The following is a 26,468-nucleotide window of genomic DNA, read 5'->3' as shown; positions in this document are numbered from 1 at the left end:
ATGCATGATTTTTTTTTATTAGTTGTTAGTGGCTTTGAACTAGCTGTCAGATAACTGGGAGTACTCTCAGATCTGTTCATTGCGTCTTTTTGTGTCGGGATGTATAAGTACCCGGCCATGTCCACTTGTATTTTTGTCCATCTGATGAGTTAAGCCTTTTTCAACTGATTTTTATAGCTCGTTCTTATATTGTACTGTTATACCACTGTCCCAGGTTAGGGGGAGGGTTGGGATCCCGCTAACATGTTTAACCCCGCCACATTATTTGTGTATGTGCCTGTCCCAAGTCAGGAGGCTGTAATTCAGTGGTTGTCGTTTGTTTATGTGTTACATATTTGTTTTTCGTTCATATTTTTACATAAATAAGGCCGTTAGTTTTCTCGTTTGAATTGTTTTACATTGTCTTATCGGGGCCTATTATAGCTGACTATGCGGTATGGGCTTTACTCATTGTTAATGTCTGTGTCATTTTGGTCTTTTGTGGATAGTTGTCTCATTGGCAATCATACCACATCTTCTTTTTTATATTTGATGGCCTGTATGACCCTCCAAACTTTTTTTTAACTGCCCCACCTGACCTGTCAGGATAGCAGGGACTTCAACCAAGCAGTTCATGAACTCTTCTCGGATGTCTGTTTATGAAAATATGGCACTTTGAAAGCCGTTTAAGAGTTCAAAATCGGAAAAACGTGAGAAGTAGCCAAAATCAAGTGGGGGTGGGCATCTTTTAATGGCCACTGTGTAACTAGTAGTCATTGTAGGTATGAACTATTATCGTCAATACATGCATAGGTGATATAGGAACACAAAGAGGTATTTTATACCTATTCCTGTCAGAACAGTAGATGTCTCCTCAAAACACTGACAAGTCTCATATACCATACCACATAGAACAGTAGATATTTCTAAAGAACACTGACAAGTCTCATATACCATACCACATAGAACAGTAGATATTTCTAAAGAACACTGACAAGTCTCATATACCATACCACATAGAAACAGTAGTAGTCTCCTAATAAAACCTAACAAGTCTCATATACCATACCACAAAGAACAGTAGATGTGTCCTATAGACAATAACTAGTCTCATATACCATACCACATTGAACAGAGGATGTCTCCTTATAGACAATTACTAGTCTCATGCATCATACCACATTTATCTATACTAATATAGATACTAAGAGTAGAAAAGGAAATGTTCTACTTGAATGGAACATTTATCCTGCCATACTGGATACTTGATATTTTATGCAAAACTGTATAATAACTATTCTAATTTTATTAACAAACTAATATACTAAGACACCATTGTATACACAGTATACTAATATCATATTCACAATCAATTCTAAATCTATTACATGTATACTGAAAACATATGAAAATAATAATAAATGTATCATTTGGCTTTCTAGGGGGCTACTCATTAAAACTTACAAAAATACTAATTAAAATAACCAAATCGAAAAACACTACCTAAATTAATTAAAAAATAAATTGCCTAAATTATGCAATTTTAAGAACCTGCAGTAGAGCCCTGACAGGTGAAAAAAATTATTTTAGAACCTGACTGGTAGAGCCCAGACAGGTATAAATTTTAAAAATGAGAATACCTGCGGTAGATCCCAACAGGTACTTTTAGAACCTGAGTGGTAGAGCCCAGACAAGTATGAATTTTGAAAACTGAGAATTCCTGCGGTAGATCCCAACAGGTACTTTTAGAACCTGAGTGGGAGAGCCCAGACAAATATGAATTTTAAAAACTGAGAATTCCTGCGGTAGATTCCAACAGGTGCTTTTAGAACCTGAGTGGTAGAGCCCAGACAAGTATGAATTTTGAAAAAATGAGAATTCCTGCGGTAGATCCCAACAGGTACTATTAGAACCTGACATTCCTGCAGTAGATCCCAACAGGTACTATTAGAACCTGACTGGTAGAGCCCAGACGGGTATAAATTTGAAAAATGAGAATTCCTGCGGTAGATCCCAACAGGTACCAAAACTAACTTAATTATCACCTTTAAATAAAACAAAGCCTTAATAATTTATAAGATGTATGAATGAATTGGGGGAAAATAATTTCCCTGAAATTAATTAGGCCAAATTGAATGAAAAACATAAAACTAAAACAAACAAAACACATATTGTTATGAGTAGCCCCTTTTAAATAAACATATAAAAAATATTTGACATTAAACTATGACTATTTAATTTTTTAAGGTGCAGCTGGGGAAACGGTGGGTGGGCTGAATTAATTTTCCACAAGTACAAATATGACTGCTAACAGTGAAATGCTCAAACAACAACTGACCATCCTATCAAAATCATATACAGATGTTTCTCTGATAACATCCATGCTGTCATCCTGCTGTTTCCTATCTATGATCTAATACCTATCCCTTAATCTCTTAATTAAAACAAAACTGCCAAGCTGCCAAGCTGAAAGCTGACCTTATCGTTAATGAAAATAAAACCAGGGAAAGTACATACCCTAGGAATTTATCAAATATGTATAAACTCTAATTTAATTTTTAAATTACCAAATATGGCTGGGAGCGTAGCTATAATCCGACACCCCGAAATTCAGACAGTCCAGTAGTCCGTGTTGCTTATTCCTTAGTTTTCTATGTTGTGTCATGTGTACTATTGTTTGTCTGTTTGTCTTTTTCATTTTTAGCCATGGCGTTGTCAGTTTATTTTCGATTTATGAGTTTGACTGTCCCTCTGGTATCTTTCGTCCCTCTTTTACTTTTACTTATAAATGATAACACTTCTATGTAAATTACTAGACATATAATATGGACCTAAGCATTCCAAGCCATAGAATCATCACGACATGACACCAATTATGTGAAAAAGAATGACTACGGGCAATGACGCGAAGACAGTATACTTATTCACAGCAGAGAAATATATATACATATGTATCTCTGTTCATACACAGCAGACAAAGCAAATAGTGGTTAAGAGTCAGAAATTTAACAGTTTTCATGTAACATAGACATATATCTTGGGTGTTTCAAAGCACCATTATTTTTTTTATTATTCATTGTTTCTATAGAATATATTTGATACTTGGGGTAACATGGTTAATTATTATAAAGCTTGTATAATGGAAGAAAAAGGGTGAACATTTGATTGGTAAACTTCCAGTGATTGTTATTTTCTTATATATGTAATGAAACATTTAATATGTGTAACTTTATATATAGTACTGGACAGGATAAAACTTTACTCATGCCAAATAAACTCATAGATTAAAATTTTGTATTTTCACATTACGCGCGTTTAATCTACAAAAGGCTCATCAGTGACGCTCGAATTAAAAAAAAAGTTAAAAAGGCCAAAAAAGCACGAAGTTGAAGAGCATTGAGGACCAAAAATTCCCAAAAGTTTGGCAAAAGTTAGCTACAGTCATCTATTCCTGATGCAGAACAGCCTTAGTTTTTCATAAATTCAAAGTTGTAATCAGTTTATTTATAATTATGACTATATCATTGATAACTTATGTCAACACAGAAGAGCTAACGAAATTATTATTACGATTGACATACTTGGGTAGGATTGCTACGGATGATTCCGACAACAAAAGTAGGCTTGTTATACACACCATTGTGTAGATAATCAATTTAAATTTACGACATAAGTTTTAGTGGGGTTTACAATGGAGAAATCGGCATACAACGGAATTTCGCCACCGGCTGACATTTTTTTAAATGCGAGTTAAGTACCTTGTGTTATATTAAGGTATATATGGAAAAAAAATCTGAGACAAGTGCCTGTGACGTATACATACTGACTGATAATTTTCAGTGTGAAAAATTATATCAATTTGCAAACTTTCAATGTCTATACAGGCATAATTTTTTTTTAGACAATTAAATAGTGACTACGTGTCGGACTATCGGATTGTCGGATTATAGGACTGTCGGATTATAGGTCTGAGCCCAATATGGCCAATAGGAAACTAGTCTGTAAAATCTAGGTCACCGTTTTGTCAAAAATCCGTATAAAGAGACATTTTAAGGCAGACCTGAATTAACAATAATAATTCGCCAGCAAGACACTTAAGTCCCATATACTCCCAGTTAGCATGAATGGACTGCAGTACTATAGGGTAATACTTGAATGACAAAGAAACACAGTCTGGTCAATATTTACCTCTCAAGGTCGTTTTAAAATCAGAAAATAGACGGAAAATGACCATTTTTCAGTGGGGATGGGTTCAAATCCACGAGAAAATCTTCCACCTCCCACCCCAACCCCAACCCATGCCATCTGCCCCCAAATCTCAATATAGTTTAATAGATGAGCATCAGTTACAGCATCAAGAGTCTGCTAATTTGCATATAATTTGCAAATTTTCAAAAATGCCTGAATTTTCAGAAACCTCTTGGGGGCGAATGAGTTAAAAAGTCCAAAGTCATTATTATAATTGACAACAAATAAAAAAGACAATTAAATTTTTAATTTGTACAATTACAAGAACATACAGCCCCCATAGTAGTAAGAAATTCGTTTGTCATTTCATATCTCTAGTTAAGATTACATGAATCTAGGATAACTAAAATTTTATTTACAGAAATTTGAAATTATTTGTTACGGTTTTCACTTTTTCATTAATTCAGTTCTGAAGAAAGCATGAAACCTGTTTTTAATTCTACCATGTTCATCAAACTTGTGAAAAGTTTTTTTAAATTTACAAAGGTCAACAATATAAAATTTGGCACTTATTTTAAATTTGTTTAACAGACAAAGTTTACAGATAGTCAACTACAAAGTTGTGAAAACCAATCTAAAGCCAAAGTTAAAATAACATTGTTGTTTGAATGGACTTATTGTCAGGACTATTCAACTTTTCTTTCTATACAAATAAAAAATAGCATGCCTTACACAATGATAAACTGTTATAAAAAGAATGTTATTAATAAAAAATCAAAACTTCTGATCAACATAATCATTTTCACATGTTTCAGTTCACAATAAGGTTCTATAGTTTTTAGTTTATCCGATTTCTATATATTAATATGGATTTTCTTTCTCGTCTGCTAGAAAGCGAATAAAATAGCGATCCATTCTTCTTTCTAATTTGTCCATATAGTCTATCACATCCTTGTTCTTTTGTGGTTTAGTATCTAAAAGAGAAGAAGCATAAAGGTCAGACAAGAAAATACCTTAGAAACAAACTCACAAATCTGAGCCCCTTTATGATAAAAAAGATAGGCCTCCTTTCAAAAAAGATTTCGTTTATTTATTATTAATATATGGTTAATGACTATTGTATTTGAAGAATGTTGTGACAGTCATTTGTAATTTTTTCTTCTGAACTGTAATCTAAGATGACTACAATTGTGAAACATAAATTTATATTAGTTTGGTTATCCTACTTCAACCAAATATTATCATCTCAAAAAGTTTTTTCTTTTTTCTTTTATTTTTTAGTATACTTTATGAGGTGAATAATAACATGTTGCAGAAATCTTATAATTTCTTTCCTTTGGGTATGGTCTTTACTAATTCTATGTACAATATATACATGAGAAAATTTATTTTACTTTCTAAGATATGGACCTAAAATTTGAACAGGTTACAATTTGACAGTTAAACCTGGCAATCTAAGTTAATTGGATCATTCTGTGGCTCTAATAATACACAAATGTGCAAATTAGGATCTCAAATATATTTCAACTTCATTAGTATACATTTTTGTTTAGGGGCCAGCTGAAGAACGCCTCTGGGTGCTGGATTTTCTCACTGTTTTGTGTTCTATTGGTCAGGTTGTTGTCTCTTTGACACATTCCCCAATTTCCATTCCCAATTTTATTTAAGTTATAATTATAAATTTCAAATACATCAAATCAGTCATATGAATATGAATTTAGATCTTAGAATAAGTGGGCTCTGAAGATGGTAAAGTTTATAGAAGTTCAAGAGAATATAGTACATTGCATTCATGCACACATCTAGTTACATACCAGGATCTTACAATGTACAAGGTTTTGAGTGGGCATTTCCAGTTGATGCAATTAATTAATAGTGTGATGACAAAGTAGGTTAGGAAGAAGGTTAACCTTTTATTGCTGCTTGGGCACAACTCTTGAGAAACCCAGTGGACCCATAATTTCAATCAAAATGCACAACTGTATTCATGGATCTTGTCCATGAAATAAACATTTGTTTTACTGGTGAACACAAATTGTGTCATTGGGTTGCTGTATAATTGAGGTATACCTTTCATTTCTTTTTAATCATATTTATAAATAATTAAAATTATATCATTGAAAAGAAAATGGTCATTCCCAAAACTGCATTATATCCACACACACACATATAACCCTTAACATATGAAGAAGAATGAAATAAAAAAATCATGTTTTTTATTGGGGGTCTCATTGGGGAGGGGGTTCTGATCCCAGATCAAGCTTATTGTTTTGTCAGATTCCTGAATCCCACTAACAATATGTACTTAAGCAATTTTTTGTAATTTCCCATGACGGCACAATAATTTGACTTTCATGTGTCACGCTTACAAAAAACTCGGCAATCCTGCATCATGCTTAAGACCCCAATTAGACCCACTTTATTGCATGAAAAATTCCTACAATTATCAATATCTTAAAAGAGGGACGAAAGATACCAGAGGGACAGTCAAACTCATAAATCAAAAATAAACTGACAACGCCATGGCTAAAAATGAAAAAGACAAACAGACAAACAATAGTACCGGTACACATGACACAACATAGAAAGCTAAAGAATAAGCAACACAAACCCCACCAAAAAACTAGGGGTGATCTCAGGTGCTCCGTAAGGGTAAGCAGATCCTGCTCCACATGTGGCACCCGTCGTGTTGCTTAAGTGATAACAAATCCGGTAAAAGGAAAAAGTTCTTACCTGTGGCACCCCATATCAATGCCTTAAGTTGACTGAGCAAGAAATCCACCATTTGAGGGTCATCTGACCTACATGAGGGATCCCTCCTACTTTCGGCAAATGCTTCATTGATGATGCTGAGGAGAATGTTAAGTAATATGAACACCACAAATAACACAAAGATAAAGATGTACAGGGATCCAAGTAATCCACTGACGATAAGGACAGTATCAATGTTCACTTTCATCATCAGCATTGACATTAGTGTCTCGGTAGTCCTTATGAATGATGAATATTCATAATCGTGTGGACCAAACAGAAGATATCCACATGATATAAAAGCAACAAATGATACCAGGAACACAATCATGTAATTAATCAATGGCTTTGCCGACTTTTTGATTGTTCCGTATAGCTGTGATATTTTGGCATTGAATCGTACTAGCTGTAGAGTCTTTAACATTGATAAGAACAATACAAAGCCAATAATTATACCAAACAGCTGATCCCATATCACTATTCTTTGTAGGTTGATAAAATCATCTGAAAATATTTTAGTAAAATAAAATTAGTATTATACAAAAAGTTTAAGGTTGAAGTCTCTGTGACTTTCCTTGCAGGAGAAACAAAATCTATACACCAATGATATGTTCCATTTTTTAACATTTGGTACATCTGGTTTTTCTTGCTTTTATGTAGATGTATTTTTTTGTATTTTGTTAAAATCAAATTAAATTAAATTATCTTCTGGTTTCGTTGGTATTGTGTGATTTCAACTGTAATTTTCATTCTGGTCAGATCATCAGTCTTCGTGTTTTCATGTTATTTTCACAATTGAGAAGATAATGTAAATAACCTCATCATAGATACCAGGATTGAAATTTGTATTTGTGCCAGTCAGATGTTTCGTCTTCAAAAGACTCATCAGTGACGCTCATATGAAAAAAAGTTAAAAACAAGTTTTAGTATAAAAAAATGTGTTTTTTTTTCATGAATACCAGATTTTTCTGGATTTTAAAAGTTTACACAAAAGATTAATTGGAAATTTGTATTTTTTTTAACACCTAAATTTGTGCTTCAATTTATTTACAAAATCCATGAAAGTTATCATTCAAAGAATAATCAATAATTATTCCAAAATATTCTTGTTAAGAGTGATATCAAGCTTGTAATGTTACATGTTTCTAAATGGACCAGTGTGCTGCCCTCTAGATATCTATTTCTATTGTATTTTTAATGATTGGTTGCTGTCACCATCGACATGTATCTCACACCTCATTTTATTAATACTTTGTTTACTACACATGAAGAATGGCTAAGTAACAAAAAATCAAAATTATACAGAAAAAGAGAAGTTTTTATTTCCATACTATTGTTTTTTATATGAAAAAATATTTTAAGGTTCATTATAACTGATGAAAATTTGCAGATTGATTCAATCAATGATTGTTTTTGTACTTATAGTAATTTCTGATATAAACATACCTCTGTTCTTATGAAATTTATCCAGAACTAATTTTGTAATTACAAAGTGCATACCATAGAATGCACAACAGATAATAGAGAGAACAATGTTTATAAAGTCAACAACATTCCACAATCCGCTAAAATAGCCTCGCCATCCCTTTTTCCTCAGTTCTTTGATAAATTCTATTAAATAATACAATGTGAATGCTGCAAATATAAAATCAAACACGAACAGGAAAACAGCACTTGGACCAACATATCTGTACATCACTATTGGGTTGACTTCCCAGTACGGAAACACCGAACCAGTTGGTGGATATTCTAAAAGTAATATGACGGCGCAGAATAAATTGACGTTGGGATTGAAAAGATTAAACTCAATAAACAATCCTCTGGTCTTTTTGTCTATCCACTTTGTTTCCTTTATGTATTGTAAAGTGTCATTGGCTGTTTCTGTAGAAGCTCCAAGGTTAACAACATAGCCTCCACCACTGTAGGATGCATAACGACCTACAGTTGGCATTCCGTCAAGGTCAAACGTATCTTTATAGACCCACGCCTCCTCTGATGAGGTATTCATTGTTACCTCCACCCAACTCTCCTCATAATTTCTAGATTCATATGTTTTGGTTCCATAGGATGGATAACAGTCATTCATGTAGTCACGTATCTGTATAGGTGCTTTGCAATCATCTGTGAAAAATAAAGAAATACTGTGGATTCATTATTTTTTGTGGGGGACAAATTAAAGTAACCACAAATTCAAATTTTCAAATTTTTTATAAGGTTGTATACAAACATAGGCAAAAGCACGAAATCAAATATGCACGAAGTTTTTCTCAATCCACGAAGGTTGGTACACACGAAGTTTGGTACACACGAATGTTGGTACACATGAATCCATAGTATATATGATAATACTTCGTTTCTAACAAAACAATAACAAAGCTTATAAATCTTTTCATTCAGCAGTTTTTACCAAGTTCTCATTAAATGTGGGAAGACCGAGGTTGTTCTCTTAGGGGTCATGTAACCTCAAATGAAAAGCTTCATACCACGTTAGGGAAATAATGATGTTTTCTGGGTTCATTTTCATCTTCTTTTACTAAAACAGTACCATTATTAATGCCTTTATTCTATCCTCTGTACGTTCATTAATTTTCTATAAAGAAAAATTTAACAGTTTAAGACTTTCTAATACTAGAGGACCTATTTTTTTAAACATAATCGTTGGAATATTTTTCTCTCTACCTCAGTGAATCTTAGGTGATATAAACTCTGTATGAATCCTTCATCATTCCTAATTCTGCAAAAATTCTTCTAAAGACTTACCATTTCTGATTCTAGCCTGTCTGATCCTTGGTGATCCAAGTCTGTAGAAAGTATTGTCAATGATGAAAGGTGCTAAATCTGTTATAGAATCATTCAACCAACCATTGGAATACAGGCCTGGCAAGACAATATTCTCCATCCATTCATAAAAATCTCGTGTAGACTGAAGCTATAATAAAACAATTCAAGAATATTTAAAATGATTGTTGGAAGTATTTAAATTTTAAAGCAAAAGTTTCTTAAAATGATAAAGTTCAAGGGCGGAAGGGAGTGCAACCCTCTTTTTTTGACGCATTTGAATGGGGACATATAGTTGGACCCCCCTTTATCCTCGGCTGCCCCCCTTTTTTTTAACAATGGCTGGATCCGCCCCTGGTGAAATGTGTTTAAAAAAAGCTGACCTAAAGCAGCACATTTAGGTACATGTATTCAACATTAAAGTGTATGCCAATAACAGTAAACAAGAAGTTAATCAAAGTAGATATGACAAACATACAGAAAGGGCAACAGTTGTATATAAATACACACATATATATATGGGAACCCTCGATTTAACAGTGGAACGTATTCCCAATCTAAAAAGAGCATAAAAGCATTCTTTTTAAAGGTACTTCAATTATAATAGTTAAATTATACACATTTACTTTTGAAAAGCATTCTTTTTCAACAGGGAAAGATACTCTATCATATCAAAATTACTTACATTAGAAAAACTTTTGTCATATTTGGTTGAAGGGGTGATAAATATGTCGTTTAGATTTCTGTAAGTTGGATAAGAATTGGGATCTCTGTTCTCGTACGCCAAGACAGCAACCACACAGAGATAAACCACATATATAAAGATTTTACGCATGACTTCAAACAATCTATTCATCTTGAGTCTGTGTTCTCTGGCTTCTACTATGTTCTCTACATCTACAGGATCATGTACAAACTCCTGACGATGCTCTAAAATAATGCTTAAAGTTATATTCAAAATGATTCAAGCTATTACATGTGAGATAATAAAAAATACCATAAAAAACAAACATTTTTGGTTTCTAGAATTGGTTCCAACTGATGAACCTTTTCATATTTCAAATCATTCAAATGTAAAATGAAGGATATGGTGAACAAAATTGTATTATAGTATAAGATTGCAGTTGTGAACTATCAGCAATATCAATCAACATTGTCTTAATTTAAAGCCAGAAATAAAAATAAAATTGAATTAATCTCCCTGTACTGTTAAAAGAAAATTGTTATTTTGAGGATTGAAAGATAAACTGAAATGTTTTTTATTTTTTTTTACCAGGATACAGCCTTGTCTTTGGACTTTCTCCAATCAAAAACACTTCTTCTACACTGTCGTCTGCATCTACTGTCTTTAACACCAATGCTATTACGATAGCCAAGACAATTACCTATTCAAATTCAGAAAACATTTTATCATCTTTTGCACATATGTACACTGCTATATAAAATTTGAAGTTGTGCTTTGATTGCCAAGGAAACAACTATCCACCAGAGTTCACATAACAAGAAAATTCAGAGAAAATTAGCAATGTCTGTTTGTATTTTTTTCATGTGAATATACCTCCAAATGTTAAATATTCAGTTGTACATACAAACAGGATAGCTATAAAAATATGGGTCAAAATACATGTGACAGACCTTAAAAGTAATACATACTTTGTTCATTGATGAAGGTCATACGATTACCTATATATACAGTGTAACGCGTGTTATCAGACACACTAGGGGACCAGAAAAAAATGTCTGACTAAGCAGGGTCACTGGGTGTTGGATTCAAGGATAGGCATATTTTGGGACCAGAAAAATGTGTCGGTTAATGCAGGATGTTGGAATACTCAGGTGTTGGATTAGGCAGGTTACACTGTAGTTGTTAATTTCTGTGTCATTTGGTCTCTTGTGAAGAGTTGCCTCATTGTCAATCATACTACTTTTGTATGAGGAAAATTATTAAATCTGAACAGCATTATATAGGTTAGTCCATAAAATAATGTTTAAGACAGAAAGTACTATTGAAGTATTTTTTATAAACATCATATATTGAGAACATGGAAAAGCAGTTCTAATAAACATCTAAATGATAAAATAAATGTATAACTGTTATAAAAAATAGTAACTTTTGGCATACAAACCTTTAAAGGCTGGACCAGAATAACCGACTCAATAAACGACAACAGGAAAGAGGTCAGCCATTTCGAAGATTTGTTGGACCCCCATTCCATACTGTATAACACTGTAAAAAAGCCTGCTGCTAACACTGATAGTGCAAACATAACCCAAGCAATATATATACACCAATGTGGCAAAGGGTACTTGGATTTTCCTTTCTTTTTCTCATTTTCTGAATGTTTTCTTTCCTTCTCTATCGTCTTTTCTTCATCCCGAGCTGGTTGTGGCGATGGGGTAAACCTGGTATCAATATTACTTGGGGATGCACAATCTAGCTCCCTATTGAACTGTGCCATACTATCTCGTTTCTTTTCTTCCTTGTGATTGCTTTCCACTTGAACAGTTGATGCATGAGTATGAGGTTTACTCTTTCTAAACAGTGTTATAATCAACAAGTTAAATGGAACTACGATCAAAGTGCCGAACAAACTTGTAAAGAATTCCTGTGATGAGAATGTAAATGGTCCTAGATGAACATTCTGTGATATATCTCCCTCATTACTATCTGACTTATACCACATACAATTGGTGATCATAGTCATGAAAAGAAGTGACAGACAACAGGAAAGTCTCTGAGCTCTAGTGAAGGTGCTATGTAGGGGTCTGGATGCTACAGAGAACCAAAGATGACCATCAGTCATGTCCTTTCTTGTCTTGGAGAAAAATAAGTGACCAAAAGATTGCATTTCTTCAGCACTGGCCACTGGTATCATATGATCAATCTGACCTTGACCTTTATCAAATGCAAACCATTTGTCACATAAAAATGCATATCTGAAAGTACAAGATTAATTTTTTAAATTCCAAAAATGTCTTCTTAATATTCACCATTATCTTATTACCCCGGTAGATTTTTAAAAAATGTAACATATCATTACAAAGATACAAGTCATGTTCATAGAAAATGGCAATTCTAAATCTGAAAACATTTCATTTACCGTTATTATAAAATATCTTAAGTTCATACTGTAAATACTAGCCAGAATGTATATATTTACCTGTAAATACTAGCCAGAATGTATATATTTACCTGTAAATACTAGCCAGAATGTATATATTTACCTGTAAATACTAGCCAGAATGTATATATTTACCTGTAAATACTAGCCAGAATGTATATATTTACCTGTAAATACTAGCCAGAATGTATATATTTTACCTGTAAATACTAGCCAGAATGTATATATTTTACCTGTAAATACTAGCCACAATGTATATATTTACCTGTTAATACTAGCCAGAATGTATATATTTACCTGTAAATACTAGCCAGAATGTATATATTTACCTGTAAATACTAGCCAGAATGTATATATTTTACCTGTAAATACTAGCCAGAATGTATATATTTACCTGTAAATACTAGCCAGAATGTATATATTTTACCTGTAAATACTAGCCAGAATGTATATATTTTACCTGTAAATACTAGCCACAATGTATATATTTTACCTGTAAATACTAGCCAGAATGTATATATTTACCTGTAAATACTAGCCAGAATGTATATATTTTACCTGTAAATACTAGCCAGAATGTATATATTTTACCTGTAAATACTAGCCACAATGTATATATTTACCTGTAAATACTAGCCAAAATGTATATATTTTACCTGTAAATACTAGCCACAATGTATATATTTTACCTGTAAATACTAGCCACAATGTATATATTTTACCTGTAAATACTAGCCACAATGTATATATTTTACCTGTAAATACTAGCCAGAATGTATATATTTACCTGTAAATACTAGCCAGAATGTATATATTTACCTGTAAATACTAGCCAGAATGTATATATTTTACCTGTAAATACTAGCCAGAATGTATATGTTTCGGACCATATGAGTATCTGGACCATACGCATATGGTCATGACCATATGAGTATATACTCGTTTGGTTATAAACGGGCCGGACCATATGAGTATTTGGACCATATAGGTATTTTACAAATATGTACAAGAAACGTTGAAATTATACAATAAACTTTACCATAGAAATAGATTAATTTTATAATTCAAAGGTTACATGATTATACATAAACACTACATATTGAAGCCAAAGTTACACGAGTTAGTTATCATCACTTATTGTGTTCTTGCAAATAGTTTTAGGATGGCATTTGCTACCACACGGTACCATTGCTTTTCTGCATTTGCACGTTCTAGTGGTGCATGAACCTTTGCAATTACACTGTTTGCTAGCAAGGGAAAAGCTAGCCTTCTTAGCAGCTGCGTGCAGAGATATTGAGGTTGTGGACCACTCTGATGTGTCTACGGTGTTATGCAGAAGTTCTAGATCACCAATATCATAATAAGATTGCAATATACCATATTGACAGGACAACTTAAATAAAGTTTGGTCTTTGCCGGTGAGGTCATCTCCTTTGCATAATAAACGTGGAAAATCACCAGACGCCCTATCAACTACCGGTATACGCACAGTAACAAAACAGCCTTTTACGATATGGGCATTCGATTTTGTCATCTTCTTATTGTACTTACGCATGGTGTTTTGAACAGAGTGTTTATAATTTTTCTCCACTATTTGCCTTATTTTGTCATGTGTTGAGTCGACACTTGTCAACGACAATGTTTCTGATACTGTATCAGTTTCTTCTGTCAAAAGATCATGCAGGATTATGCAATCAATATCTGCCTCTATATCAAGCCGCCTACGTTTTGCAACAGAATCATGATCCGTCTGTGAGTCATTGTCCGTCTGTGAGTCTATGTCTGTATGTGCGTCATTATCCGTCTGTGAATCATTGTCTATCTGTGAGTCTACGTCTTTCTGTGCGTCAATGTCGTGCTGTGAATCATTGTCCGTCTGTAGGTCTATGTCGGTCTGTGAGTCATTGTCCGTCTGTAAGTCTATGTCGGTCTGTGAATCGTTGTCTGTCTGTGAGTCAATGTCGGTCTGTGAACCGTTGTCCGTCTGTGAGTCTATGTCTGTTGGTATATCCTCGCTTATAAACATTTCAATTGCTTCTTCGTTGATAAATTCGTCAGTTGTGTTAGTTCCTACAAATACCCCATCGTTTGCCTTTTGACCAAAGACCGCCTCATATTGCCATTCACTTGTAACAATAAATCGGTAATGACCATAGGACTGGTATAAAATGTGTTTACTATAGTATTGACCAGTGAGTAAAATTTACTATATGAAACTGTTTATTTTTATTAAGATAATTGTTTAATTAATTAATTAATCGACCTTTGATAGCGTCTTCTCAATGACGTGACAACTAGAAGGATCACACCTTATTAAAAGTAAAGTCTTAACAGTAAACGTGTTAATTACCCCGACCATACGCGTATGGTCTGACCATACAGGTCCGACCATACGCGTATGGTTCGACCATATGAGTATATACCCATATGGTCATGACCATACGCGTATGGTCCAAATACTCATATGGTCCGGAACATATATATTAGAATGTATATATTTAACCTGTAAATACTAGCCAGAATGTATATATTTTACCTGTAAATACTAGCCAGAATGTATATATTAGAATGTATATATTTTACCTGTAAATACTAGCCAGATTGTATATATTTTACCTGTAAATACTAGCCAGAATGTATATATTTTACCTGTAAATACTAGCCAGAATGTATATATTTTACCTGTAAATACTAGCCAGAATGTATATATTTAACCTGTAAATACTAGCCAGAATATTTTACAGTCTTTTTGTGACTCAAACATGATCAAATCTGACCTGTGACCTTCATAATATTTTTAACTGAGAATCAGATCAATTTAGAAGTTAGAAACAGAAGGTGACCTGAGTTCACAGTGCTTGTGATTACCCTGTTTTATGTGGCAGTTAGAAAGGATGGTCTAAAAGTGACTGACAAGGTTGCATGAGATGCATGCCTTCTTCAGAGACTCAAAATGCATGTGATATTAGTTTTATCATCATTATAAAATATATGTACACTAATGCAAAGGAGGGACAAAAGATACCAGAGGGACAGTCAAACTTATAGATAGAAAATCAACTGACAATGCCATTGCAAAAAAATAAAAAGACAATTAAACAGACAAATAACAGTACAGAAAACACAACATAGAAAACTAAAGACTAAGCAACACGAACCCCACCATGTGGTACTTGTCATGTTGTTTATGTTGAAACTGAAGATCAAATCTTTCAAAATACTAAGCAACAGTCTTTTGAATCTGTTTAAAAACTAGAGGCTCTAAAGAGCCTGTGTCGCTCACCTTGATCTATGTGAATATTAAACAAAGGACACAGATGGATTTATGACAAAATTGTGTTTTGGTGATGGTGATGTGTTTGTAGATCTTACTTTACTGAACATTCCAGCTGCTTACAATTGTCCCTATCTATAATTAACTTGGCCCAGTAGTTACAGTGGAAAATATTTTATAAAAATTTACAAAAATTTACAAAGTTTATGAAAATTGTTAAAAATTGACTATAAAGGGCAATAACTCCTTAAGGGGTCAACTGAACATTTTGATCATGTTGACATTTTTGTAGGTCTTACTCTGTTGTTCATTATTGTTGTTCACAGTTTACCAAAAGCTGCAAAAATTTTCTTAAATTTACCAATTCAAGGGCAGCAACCCAACAACTGGTTGCCTGATTGGTCTAAAAATTTCAGGGCAGATAGATCTTGACCTAATGAACAATTTTATTATTGACAGATTTGTTCTAAATGTTTGGTTTCAGAGATATGAAAATAAAAACCTTTGGGCCAGGTGAGCTAATCAAAGTGATGGAAATCACTCATGGAAAGATTAGAAGAGTAGTTTGAATTATTTCATCTTAAGGTATGGTGGGGAAAAATGAACATTTATAAAGCACTATTGGTGAAAATTGCATTTACAGCAGGTCTTAGAAGGAAACTTGCTTTTCCAGTATGAGGATAAAATGAGCTCAAATTAAATAATATGGGTCTCTTAATTTGCACAATTTTATTTAAACTGCAGTTTATATCTTATCGAAATTATGTTGCCGGTTCTGAACATGTTTAAAAAAAAACAAGAATGTGTCCCCAGTACACGGATGCCCCACTCGCACTATCATTTTCTATGTTCAGTGGACCGTGAAATTGGGGTCAGAACTCTAATTTGACATTAAAATTAGAAAGATCATATAATAAGGAACATATATACTAAGTTTCAAGTTGATTGGACTTCAACTTCATCAAAAACTACCTCGACCAAAAACTTTAACCTGAAGCGGGACGAACGGACGGTCGGACGGACGAACGAACAAACGAACGAACGAACGAACGGAGCCACAGACCAGAAAACATAATGCCCCTCTACTATCGTAGGTGGGGCATAAAAAATGCAAAAATTCTTCTAGTAAATGTTACCAACTATCCTTGTAAGACATAAATCTGGACCAACAGCTTTAAACTTTAAAGTGTCAACAAAAAAAAATTGAAAAATGTTGTTTTGGGGCATTTTGTAAGTTGAAACAGAGGTTATATGGCATTGAAGATTAAAAGTTTCAGAGTGCCTTTTTATCAATTTTTAAAGTATTATTCAACACAGGGCATTGAAAATGTACTTTTTCAACGTAAACCAATTAAAAAACTTATCTTATTGGAATGTGGATTCTTTCTTCATTGCAAAAATATATATTCACTTCTTATAAAGATTCAAATGACTAAAATAGACCTACTGATTGATGGGAAATAAACTGATAAACAATGGTTTGTTATAATTAAAAGTTTTAAAATTTTTAAACCGTTTCAAGCCAATTCCTGATAAAAAAAAGTGTACTAATTTAATTGTTGATTAATTACAGATGATTATTGGCCTTACTTGAATACCTTTTATTTATTCGCGTCATATTTATATTCATATTTCATTTTTTTTAGATCTTGTTAATCCATTATTCATTTATCTTTCAGATATAATTTACAGAATCACCTTATGTAATGTAGATCAAAAGTAATTGGCAATAAATAAATCTATCATCCTTATAAATATCAAATATCTAATATACACATTTGTGTATTTAATTATGAGGTCATATACTTGTGTATTAAGAATTATATGTATAGAGTGGTCTGTATAATTATGTAAGACTGAGGTTGATAGGTAATGTGGTCAATTTGATTGACAGCTTAGGAGGTGGGGCATTGGAATTAAAAGTCCACCTTGTCTCTGATTGTTTAGTGATAATGACAGTTGTCAATCATACTAGTTGAATCAATACCCAGTTACCTAATCAACATGTTTTTTAAAAAGCCTGCACATCAACACACCTTTATGACATACATTCTTGAATGAACTGCTCCAATAATATACCCATTTTTTTTCAGTTTATATGTGTATTATGTGCACATGCATGAGAACCATAGGGAACTATATTTCAGTGTGAATACATCTAGTAACAGTAGCTAACCTGTCCTGTTGTTAGGGAGGCCAGTGCCTAAGTAAAGATTTAGAACAAGTTCTAATCTTTCCAAAAAATAGTTACCTTTCCCCTGTTTGAACATCCCTGACCAGTATCATGTTTAACAACCAATCATCTATCTTGGTATTATCAAGCCAAATCCTGAGGAATAACAGGTTACCCAGAGGTTCAGGTACACTCAACAGGTAATTGTTTACACTGCCACTCAACATTGGCTGAAAAACAAAACAAAACTGGGTCTTACTTTTACCATCACTGAGAGAACAGTATATGGACAATTACTTTAAACTGCTTTTATTAATCATAATTAGTAAGATGAACAAGAGTGCACATGCTGAAATGTCTCGCCTTCTCTACTCTTCATTGATATTATGTTGATTGTCCTAAATATAAAGCTTCATTACAACTGTCACATAAACTCAACATTAACCAAGAAAACTAAACATTGACCAATGAACCATGAAAAAGAGGTCAAGGTCAGATGAACCATGCCAGGCAAACATGTATAGCTAACAATTCTTCCATACAACAAATAAAGTTGGCCTATTGCTTATAGTTTAAGAAAAACAGACCAAAACACAAAAACTTAACATAGAGCAATGAACTGTGAAAATGAGGTCAAGGTCAAATAAAACCTGCACGACTGACATAAAGATCAGAAAATATTTCCATACACCAAATATAGTTGACCTATTGCATATAGTATTAGAAAAAAAGACCAAAACTCAAAAACATAATTTTGACCACTGAACCATGAAAATGAGGTCAAGGTCAGATGACACTTGCTAGCTAGACAAGACACCTTACAATCATTCCATACACCAAATATAATAGACCTATTGCATACAGTATAAGAAAAACAGACGGAAACACAAAAACTTAACTATAACCACTGAACCTTGAAAATGAGGTCAAGGTCAGATGAGACCTGCCAGTTGAACATGTACACCTTACAGTCCTTCCATACACCAAATATACTAGCCCTCTTGCTTATAGTATCTGAGATATGGACTTGACCACCAAAACTTAACCCTGTTCACTGATCCATGAAATGAGGTCGAGGTCAAGTGAAAACTGTCTGACTGGCATAAGGACCTTGCAAGGTATACCAAATATAGTTATCCTATTACTGATATAATAAGAGAGAATTTAACATTACAAAAAATCTTAACTTTTTTTCAAGTAGTCACTGAACCATAAACATGAGGTCAAGGACATTAAACATGTGACTGACGGAAACTTCGTAACATGAGGCATCCATATACAAAGTATAAAGCATCTAGATCCACCTTCTAAAATATAAAGCTTTTAAGAAGTATGCTAATGCTGCCACTGCCGCCAGAACACTATCCCTATGTTGAGCTTTCTGCGACAAAAGTTGCAGGCTTGACAAAAAATCAGTATTTCTTGAAATAGGATTGCAATGGTAGATATTACTTCAACATAGAAATGACCTGTTATGTGTCTAGGAAATAAAGAATAATGTTGTAAAATTCTATAGAGAAAATTTATAATTGAAAATACATGTTACGTACTATTTTTAATTATTTTGACATGCAATCCTCAGAGAAAATGTAATAAAAATATCATTGGAAAAAATGCAGGTAATTTATAGCTAATAGAGATGTAGTATAAAACTGGTCATAATTTATAATTTTGAATCAATACAGATAAACACAGTTACCTACCCTTTTTTCTTGATCTTGCAGTAGTCTGACCTCTGTATCTCCATCTTCCCCACCTAATACAAAGTAGACCTTGGATGTGGTGCCTGAATTCTGTCGTACCCCCGTGTACACTGAGACTTGATAGTGGTAAACATCAGTTATAACATTATCTGTTAGAGGATATATGGCCCACTGAAACAATATAAAAGATGATAAAAAGACATGCTGGAGTTGTCTCATTGTTGAAGGCTGTATGATGACCTATGTTGTTAATTTCTGTGTCATTTGGTCTCTTATGGAGAGTTGTCTCATTGACAATCATACCACATCTTCTTCTTCATATGATGGAGATGTCTCATTGGCAATAATACCACATCTTCTTTTTTATATGATGGCTCCTATGTAAGTAAGCATACTGTACATACTAGGATGTCACTCATTTATATGTAGTCAATAATGTATTGTGCATAAGGAAATATATCTTAATCAACAATATTACAGTTTTTTGTATAAAGAAATAATATCATTGTACTTTCAAGTGATAGCTAGTTTGCTGTCTCCTTGATAATGTCTTTAACCCTGTGGCAACAGTCAACATCTCAAGGCCAATAAATTATCATTACCCTCTTACCCAGCCAATAGGTATAAAATATTGCCCACTTAAATAATATTTGTAGTGGTGTACTACTGAGGTGATTTTATATTAATTATTGGCACCACAGTGCTGCCTAAAGATATATAGACCCCCCCCCCCCCCCCCCCCAGAAAGAGACTAATTTGTATATTGTAACATATAGATACCAGATGCTCCACAGGGCGCAGCTTTATACGACCACAATATTGGGCAATTAGATATTTCTTGCTATTGCACAATACTGTGCAATTGAAAATATTTGCTATTGCACAATACTGTGCATTTGAAGATTTCTTGCTATTGCGCAATATTGTGCAATTGAAAATTTCTTGCTATTGCACAATACTGTGCAATTGAAGATTTCTTGCTAATGCTGAATACTGTGCAATTGAAAATTTCTTGCTATTGCACAATACTTAATATAATAATTTTAGATCCTGATTTGAACCAACTTGAAAACTGGGCCCATAATCAAAAATCTAAGTACATGTTTAGAATCAGCATATCAAAAAAGCCCAAGGATTCAATTTTTGTTAAAATCAAACTAAGTTTAATTTTGGACCCTTTGGACCTTAATGTAGACCAATTTGAAAACGGGACCAAAAATTAAGAATCTACATACACAGTTAGATTCGGCATATCAAAGAAGCCCAATTATTCAATTTTTGATGAAATCAAACAAAGTTCAATTTTGGACCCTTTGGGCCCCTTATTCCTAAACTGTTGGGACCAAAACTCCCAAAATCAAACCCAACCTTCCTTTTATGGTCATAAACCTTGTGTTTAAATTTCATAGATTTCTATTTACCGGTACTTATACTAAAGTTATGGTGCAGAAACCAAGAATAATGCTTATTTTGGCCCCTTTTTGGCCCCTAATTCCTAAACTGTTGGGACCAAAACTCCCAAAATCAATCCCAACCTTCCTTTTGTGGTCATAAACCTTGTGTTTAAATTTCATTGATTTTTATTTACTTATACTAAAGTTATTGTGCGAAAAACCAAGAATAATGCTTATTTGGGCCCTTTTTTGGCCCCTAATTCCTAAACTGTTGGGACCAAAACTCTTAAAATCAATCCCAACCTTCCTTTTGTGGTCATAAACCTTGTGTCAAAATTTCATAGATTTCTATTTACTTAAACTAAAGTTATAGTGCGAAAACCAAGAATAATGCTTATTTGGGCCCCTTTTTGGCCCCTAATTCCTAAACTGTTGGGACCAAAACTCCCAAAATCAATCCCAACCTTCCTTTTGTGGTCATAAACCTTGTGTTTAAATTTCATTGATTTTTATTTACTTATACTAAAGTTATTGTGCGAAAACCAAGAATAATGCTTATTTGGGCCCTTTTTTGGCCCCTAATTCCTAAACTGTTGGGACCAAAACTCTTAAAATCAATCCCAACCTTCCTTTTGTGGTCATAAACCTTGTGTCAAAATTTCATAGATTTCTATTTACTTAAACTAAAGTTATAGTGCGAAAACCAAGAAAATGCTTATTTGGGCCCCTTTTTGGCCCCTAATTCCTAAAATGTTGGGACCAAAACTCCCAAAATCAATCCCAACCTTCCTTTTGTATTTCTATTCACTTTTACTAAAGTTAGAGTGCGAAAACTAAAAGTATTCGGACAACGAAAACGATGACGACGCAGACGCCAACATGATACCAATATACGACCAAAAAATTTTCAATTTTTGCGGTCGTATAATAATTACTTTTTTAAAGTCTCTTTTGTCAGCTCTAATAACTGGAATAAGTAGAAGGAAATATGCCAACAGTACCAAACCAACTGTAATCAACACAGCTAGATTGTCTGTTGAGAACTTGGAGAACACGGTGCTGAAGTCTATAGTGTTAGGTGGTACAAACATGTTCATACCAAAGGCTGACAAGTGGTTGGTTTGACATGCTACACCTGTGGTATTGTCTACTGGTCCAAGCTAAAATAATGTAAAATACACAGTTATAATCCCATACAAACATGTTCATACCAAAGGCTGACAAGTGGTTGGTTTGACATGCTACACCTGTGGTACTGTCTACTGGTCCAAGCTAAAATAATATAAAAAACACAGAGTTATAATCCTGTATAAACATGTTCATAACAAAGGCTGACAAGTGATTGGTTTGACATGCTACACCTGTGGTATTGTCTACTGGTCCAAGCTAAAACAAGATAAAAACACAGAGTTCTAATCCCGTGCAAAAATGAGCAGATGTGGTGAGATTGTCAATGTAATCTAGTGATTGTCAGTCAATATGATCTATTCTATACCCCATAGACCAAATGTCTTGGATGTTGGAACCTATTGATTGCCATACAGACTTCAATAATAAGCAAAACCCATATTGTATAGTAAGCTTTAAGACCTAATCATTACAAAATGTGAAACTAATTCAAATTAAACTAGAGGCTCTAAAGAGCCTGTGTCGCCCACCTTGGTCTATGTGCATATTAAGAGCATACGATACAGTTTTGATCCCGTATTTACAGTTTGATGAAATATTTTTTACCTGATTAAATCAAATATGTAATAAAAAATATACCTTCATGAGTTACTTTTTGAGTTAAATGAGGTGGAAATTTCGAATATTTGCTAAAAATTTGGATTTCTGGCTGTATTTTGCTTTCTAAAGAAATCCATAACTTTTTTTTTTTAAAGATAAACACAATTGTTTTTTGTTAAATAATTTTTAATTTCTGTATTATATAAGTATCCTAAAAATTTATGCATTTTTTATTAAAAAAAAAGTCATATTTATCAAATGGTCATGAATTGAGAAAAAAACGTAATTTTTTGCTGTATATTTATCAAAACTAAAAAAATTGCACTATTTACAGTTTTATTAAATTTGGTCCACATAATCTCCCTTCAAAATGAAACAAAATGTCATTTTAAAAAATAGGGGTCCATGCACTGGTTTTCAAATTAAATCAGTTTGAACAATAAAAATCAGTCGAAAAATGCATCTTTTCCCGAAATGTCATAGTTTGACGTCGCGAAAATAACATTTTACATTAGCAACGTCATTACCTCCCCTGTAACTGTATCGTATGCCCTTAAACAAAGGACACAGATGGATTCATGACAAAATTAAGTTTTGGTGATGGTGATGTGTTTGTAAATCTCACTTTTACTGAACACTCTTGCTACCGGTACTTACAATTTTATCTATCTGTATAGACTTGGCCCTTTAGATACAGAGGAAAATATTTTGTAAAAATTTACAAAAATTTACCAAATTAATGAAAATTGTTAAAAATTCACTATAAAGGGCAAAAACTCCTTAAGGGGTCAACTGACCATTGTGGTCATGTTGACTTATTATTAGATCTTACTATGCTGAATATTATTGCTGTTTACAGTTTGTCTCTATCTATAACAGTATTCAAGATAATAACCAAAAAACTGAAAATTTCTTTAAAAATTACCAATTAGGAGGCAGCAACTCATCAACGAGTTGTCTAATTCATCTGAAAATTTCATAGCAGATAGATATTGACTTGATAAACAAATTAACCCCTGTCAGATTTGCTGGAAATGCTTTGGTTTTAGAGTTATAAGCCAAAATCTACATTTTACCCCTATGTTGTATTTTTAGCCATGTGGCCATCTTGATTGGTTGGCTGGGTCACCGCACACACTTTTTAAACTAGATACCCTAATAATGATTGTGGATAAATTTGGTTAAATTTGACAGAGTAGTTTCAGAGGAGAGATTTTTGTAAAAGATTACAAAAAATTATGAAAAATTGGTAAAAAAATGACTATAAAGTTGCTGTTTACAGTTTATCTCTATCTATAATAATATTCAAGATAATAACCAACTAGAGGCTCTCAAATGCCTGTGTCGCTCACCTTGGTGCATATTAAACAATGAACACAGATGAATTCATGACGAAATTGTGTTTTGGTGATTGTGATGAGTTTGTAGATCTAACTTTACTGTACATTCTTGTTGCTACAATTATCTCTATCTATAATGAACTTGGCCCAGTAATTACAGTGGAAAATATATTCTAAAAATTTACAAAAATTTATGAAAATTGTTAAAAAATGACTATAAAGGGCAATAACTCCTTTAGGGATAAACTGACAATTTTGGTCATTTGACTTATTTGTAGATCTTACTTTGCTGAACATTATTGCTGTTTACAGTTTATCTCTATCTATTATACGGGTAATATTCAAGATAATAACCAAAAACTGCAAAATTTCCTTAAAATTACTAATTCTGGGGCAGCAACCCAATAACAGGCTGTCAGTTTTGTCTGAAAATTTCAGGGCAGATAGATCTTAACCTGATAAACAAATTATCCCTGACAGATTTGCTCTAAATGCTTTGGTTTCAGAGATATAAGCCAAAATCTACATTTCGCCCCTATGTACTATTTTTAGCCAAGGCGGCCATCTTGGTTGGTTTGCAGGGTCACGCCACACATTTAAAAAAACTAGATACCCAAATGATGATTGTGGCCAAGTTTGGTTAAATTTTGCCCAGCAGTTTCAGAGGAGAAGATTTTTTAAAAGAATACTAAAATTTTAGAAAAATGGTTAAAAATTGACTATAAAGGGCAATAACTCCTTAATGGGTCAACTGACAATTTTGGTCATGTTTACTTATTTGTAGATCTTACTTTGCTGAACATTATTGCTGTTTACAGTTTATCTATATCTATAATAATATTCAAGATTATAAGCAAAAACTGCAAAATTTCCTTAAAATTACTAATTCAGGGGCAGCAACCCAACAACGGGTTGACTGATTTGTCTGAAAATTTCAGGGCAGATAGATCTTGACATAATAGATTATTTTACCCATGTGAGATTTGCTCTAAATGCTTTGGTTTTAGAGTTGTAAGCCAAAATCTACATTTTACCCCTATGTTCTATTTTTAGCCATGGTGGCCATCTTGGTTGGTTGGCAGGGTCACGCCACACATTTTTTAAACTAAATACCCCAATGATGATTGTGGCCAAGTATGGATTTATTTAGCCCAATAGTTTCCAGAGGAGAAGATTTTTGTAAAAGATTATTAAGATTAATGAAAAATGGTTAAAAATTGACTATAAAGGGCAATAACTCCTAAAGGGGTCAACTGACCATTTCGGTCATGTTCACTTATTTGTAAATCTTACTTTGTTGAACATTATTGCTGTTTACAGTTTATCTATATCTATAATAATATTCAAGATTATAAGCAAAAACTGCAAAATTTCCTTAAAATTACTAATTCAGGGGCAGCAACCCAACAACGGGTTGACCGATTTGTCTGAAAATTTCAGGGCAGATAGATCTTGACATAATAGATTATTTCACCCCCATGTCAGATTTGCTCTAAATGGTTTGGTTTTAGAGTTGTAAGCCAAAATCTACATTTTACCCCTATGTTCTATTTTTAGCCATGGTGGCCATCTTGGTTGGTTGGCAGGGTCACGCCACAATTTTTAAACTAGATACCCCAATGATGATTGTGGCCAAGTATGGATTTATTTAGCCCAATAGTTTCCAGAGGAGAAGATTTTTGTAAAAGATTATTAAGATTAATGAAAAATGGTTAAAAATTGACTATAAAGGGCAATAACTCCTAAAGGGGTCAACTGACCATTTCGGTCATGTTGACTTATTTGTAAATCTTACTTTGCTGAACATTATTGCTGTTTACAGTTTATCTCTATCTATAATAATATTCAAGATAATAACCAAAAACAGTAAAATTTCCTTAAAATTACCAATTTAGGGGCAGCAACCTAACAACGGGTTGTCCGATTCATCTGAAAATTTCAGGGCAGATAGATTTTGACCTGATAAACAATTTTATCCCCGTGTCAGATTTGCTCTAAATGCTTTGGTTTTAAAGTTATAAGCCAAAATCTACATTTT

The 26,468-nt window shown here is 33.2% G+C and overlaps 1 protein-coding gene across 1 annotated transcript in view; it reads right to left on the bottom strand.

The window, feature by feature from the left end:
• Nucleotides 1-4,459: 4,459 nt before the first annotated feature.
• The window catches only part of LOC139489613 (uncharacterized), a 75,999-nt gene continuing 53,990 nt past the window's right edge, over nt 4,460-26,468 (bottom strand). The window contains exons 34-43 of the mRNA XM_071276210.1: nt 22,298-22,522; nt 19,969-20,139; nt 18,344-18,495; nt 11,823-12,633; nt 10,970-11,081; nt 10,382-10,626; nt 9,679-9,847; nt 8,365-9,039; nt 6,901-7,422; nt 4,460-5,141 (exon numbers count right to left, since the gene is read on the bottom strand). Of these exons, the coding sequence (XP_071132311.1) occupies nt 5,029-5,141; nt 6,901-7,422; nt 8,365-9,039; nt 9,679-9,847; nt 10,382-10,626; nt 10,970-11,081; nt 11,823-12,633; nt 18,344-18,495; nt 19,969-20,139; nt 22,298-22,522 (3,195 nt within the window). The 3' untranslated portion in view covers nt 4,460-5,028. The remainder of the gene's footprint in view (nt 5,142-6,900; nt 7,423-8,364; nt 9,040-9,678; nt 9,848-10,381; nt 10,627-10,969; nt 11,082-11,822; nt 12,634-18,343; nt 18,496-19,968; nt 20,140-22,297; nt 22,523-26,468) is intronic.

The sequence above is a fragment of the Mytilus edulis genome, chromosome 9, assembly GCF_963676685.1.
Source record: "Mytilus edulis chromosome 9, xbMytEdul2.2, whole genome shotgun sequence".
In the NCBI taxonomy this organism is placed as follows: domain Eukaryota; kingdom Metazoa; phylum Mollusca; class Bivalvia; order Mytilida; family Mytilidae; genus Mytilus; species Mytilus edulis.
This window is presented reverse-complemented; position numbering and strand designations above follow the sequence as displayed.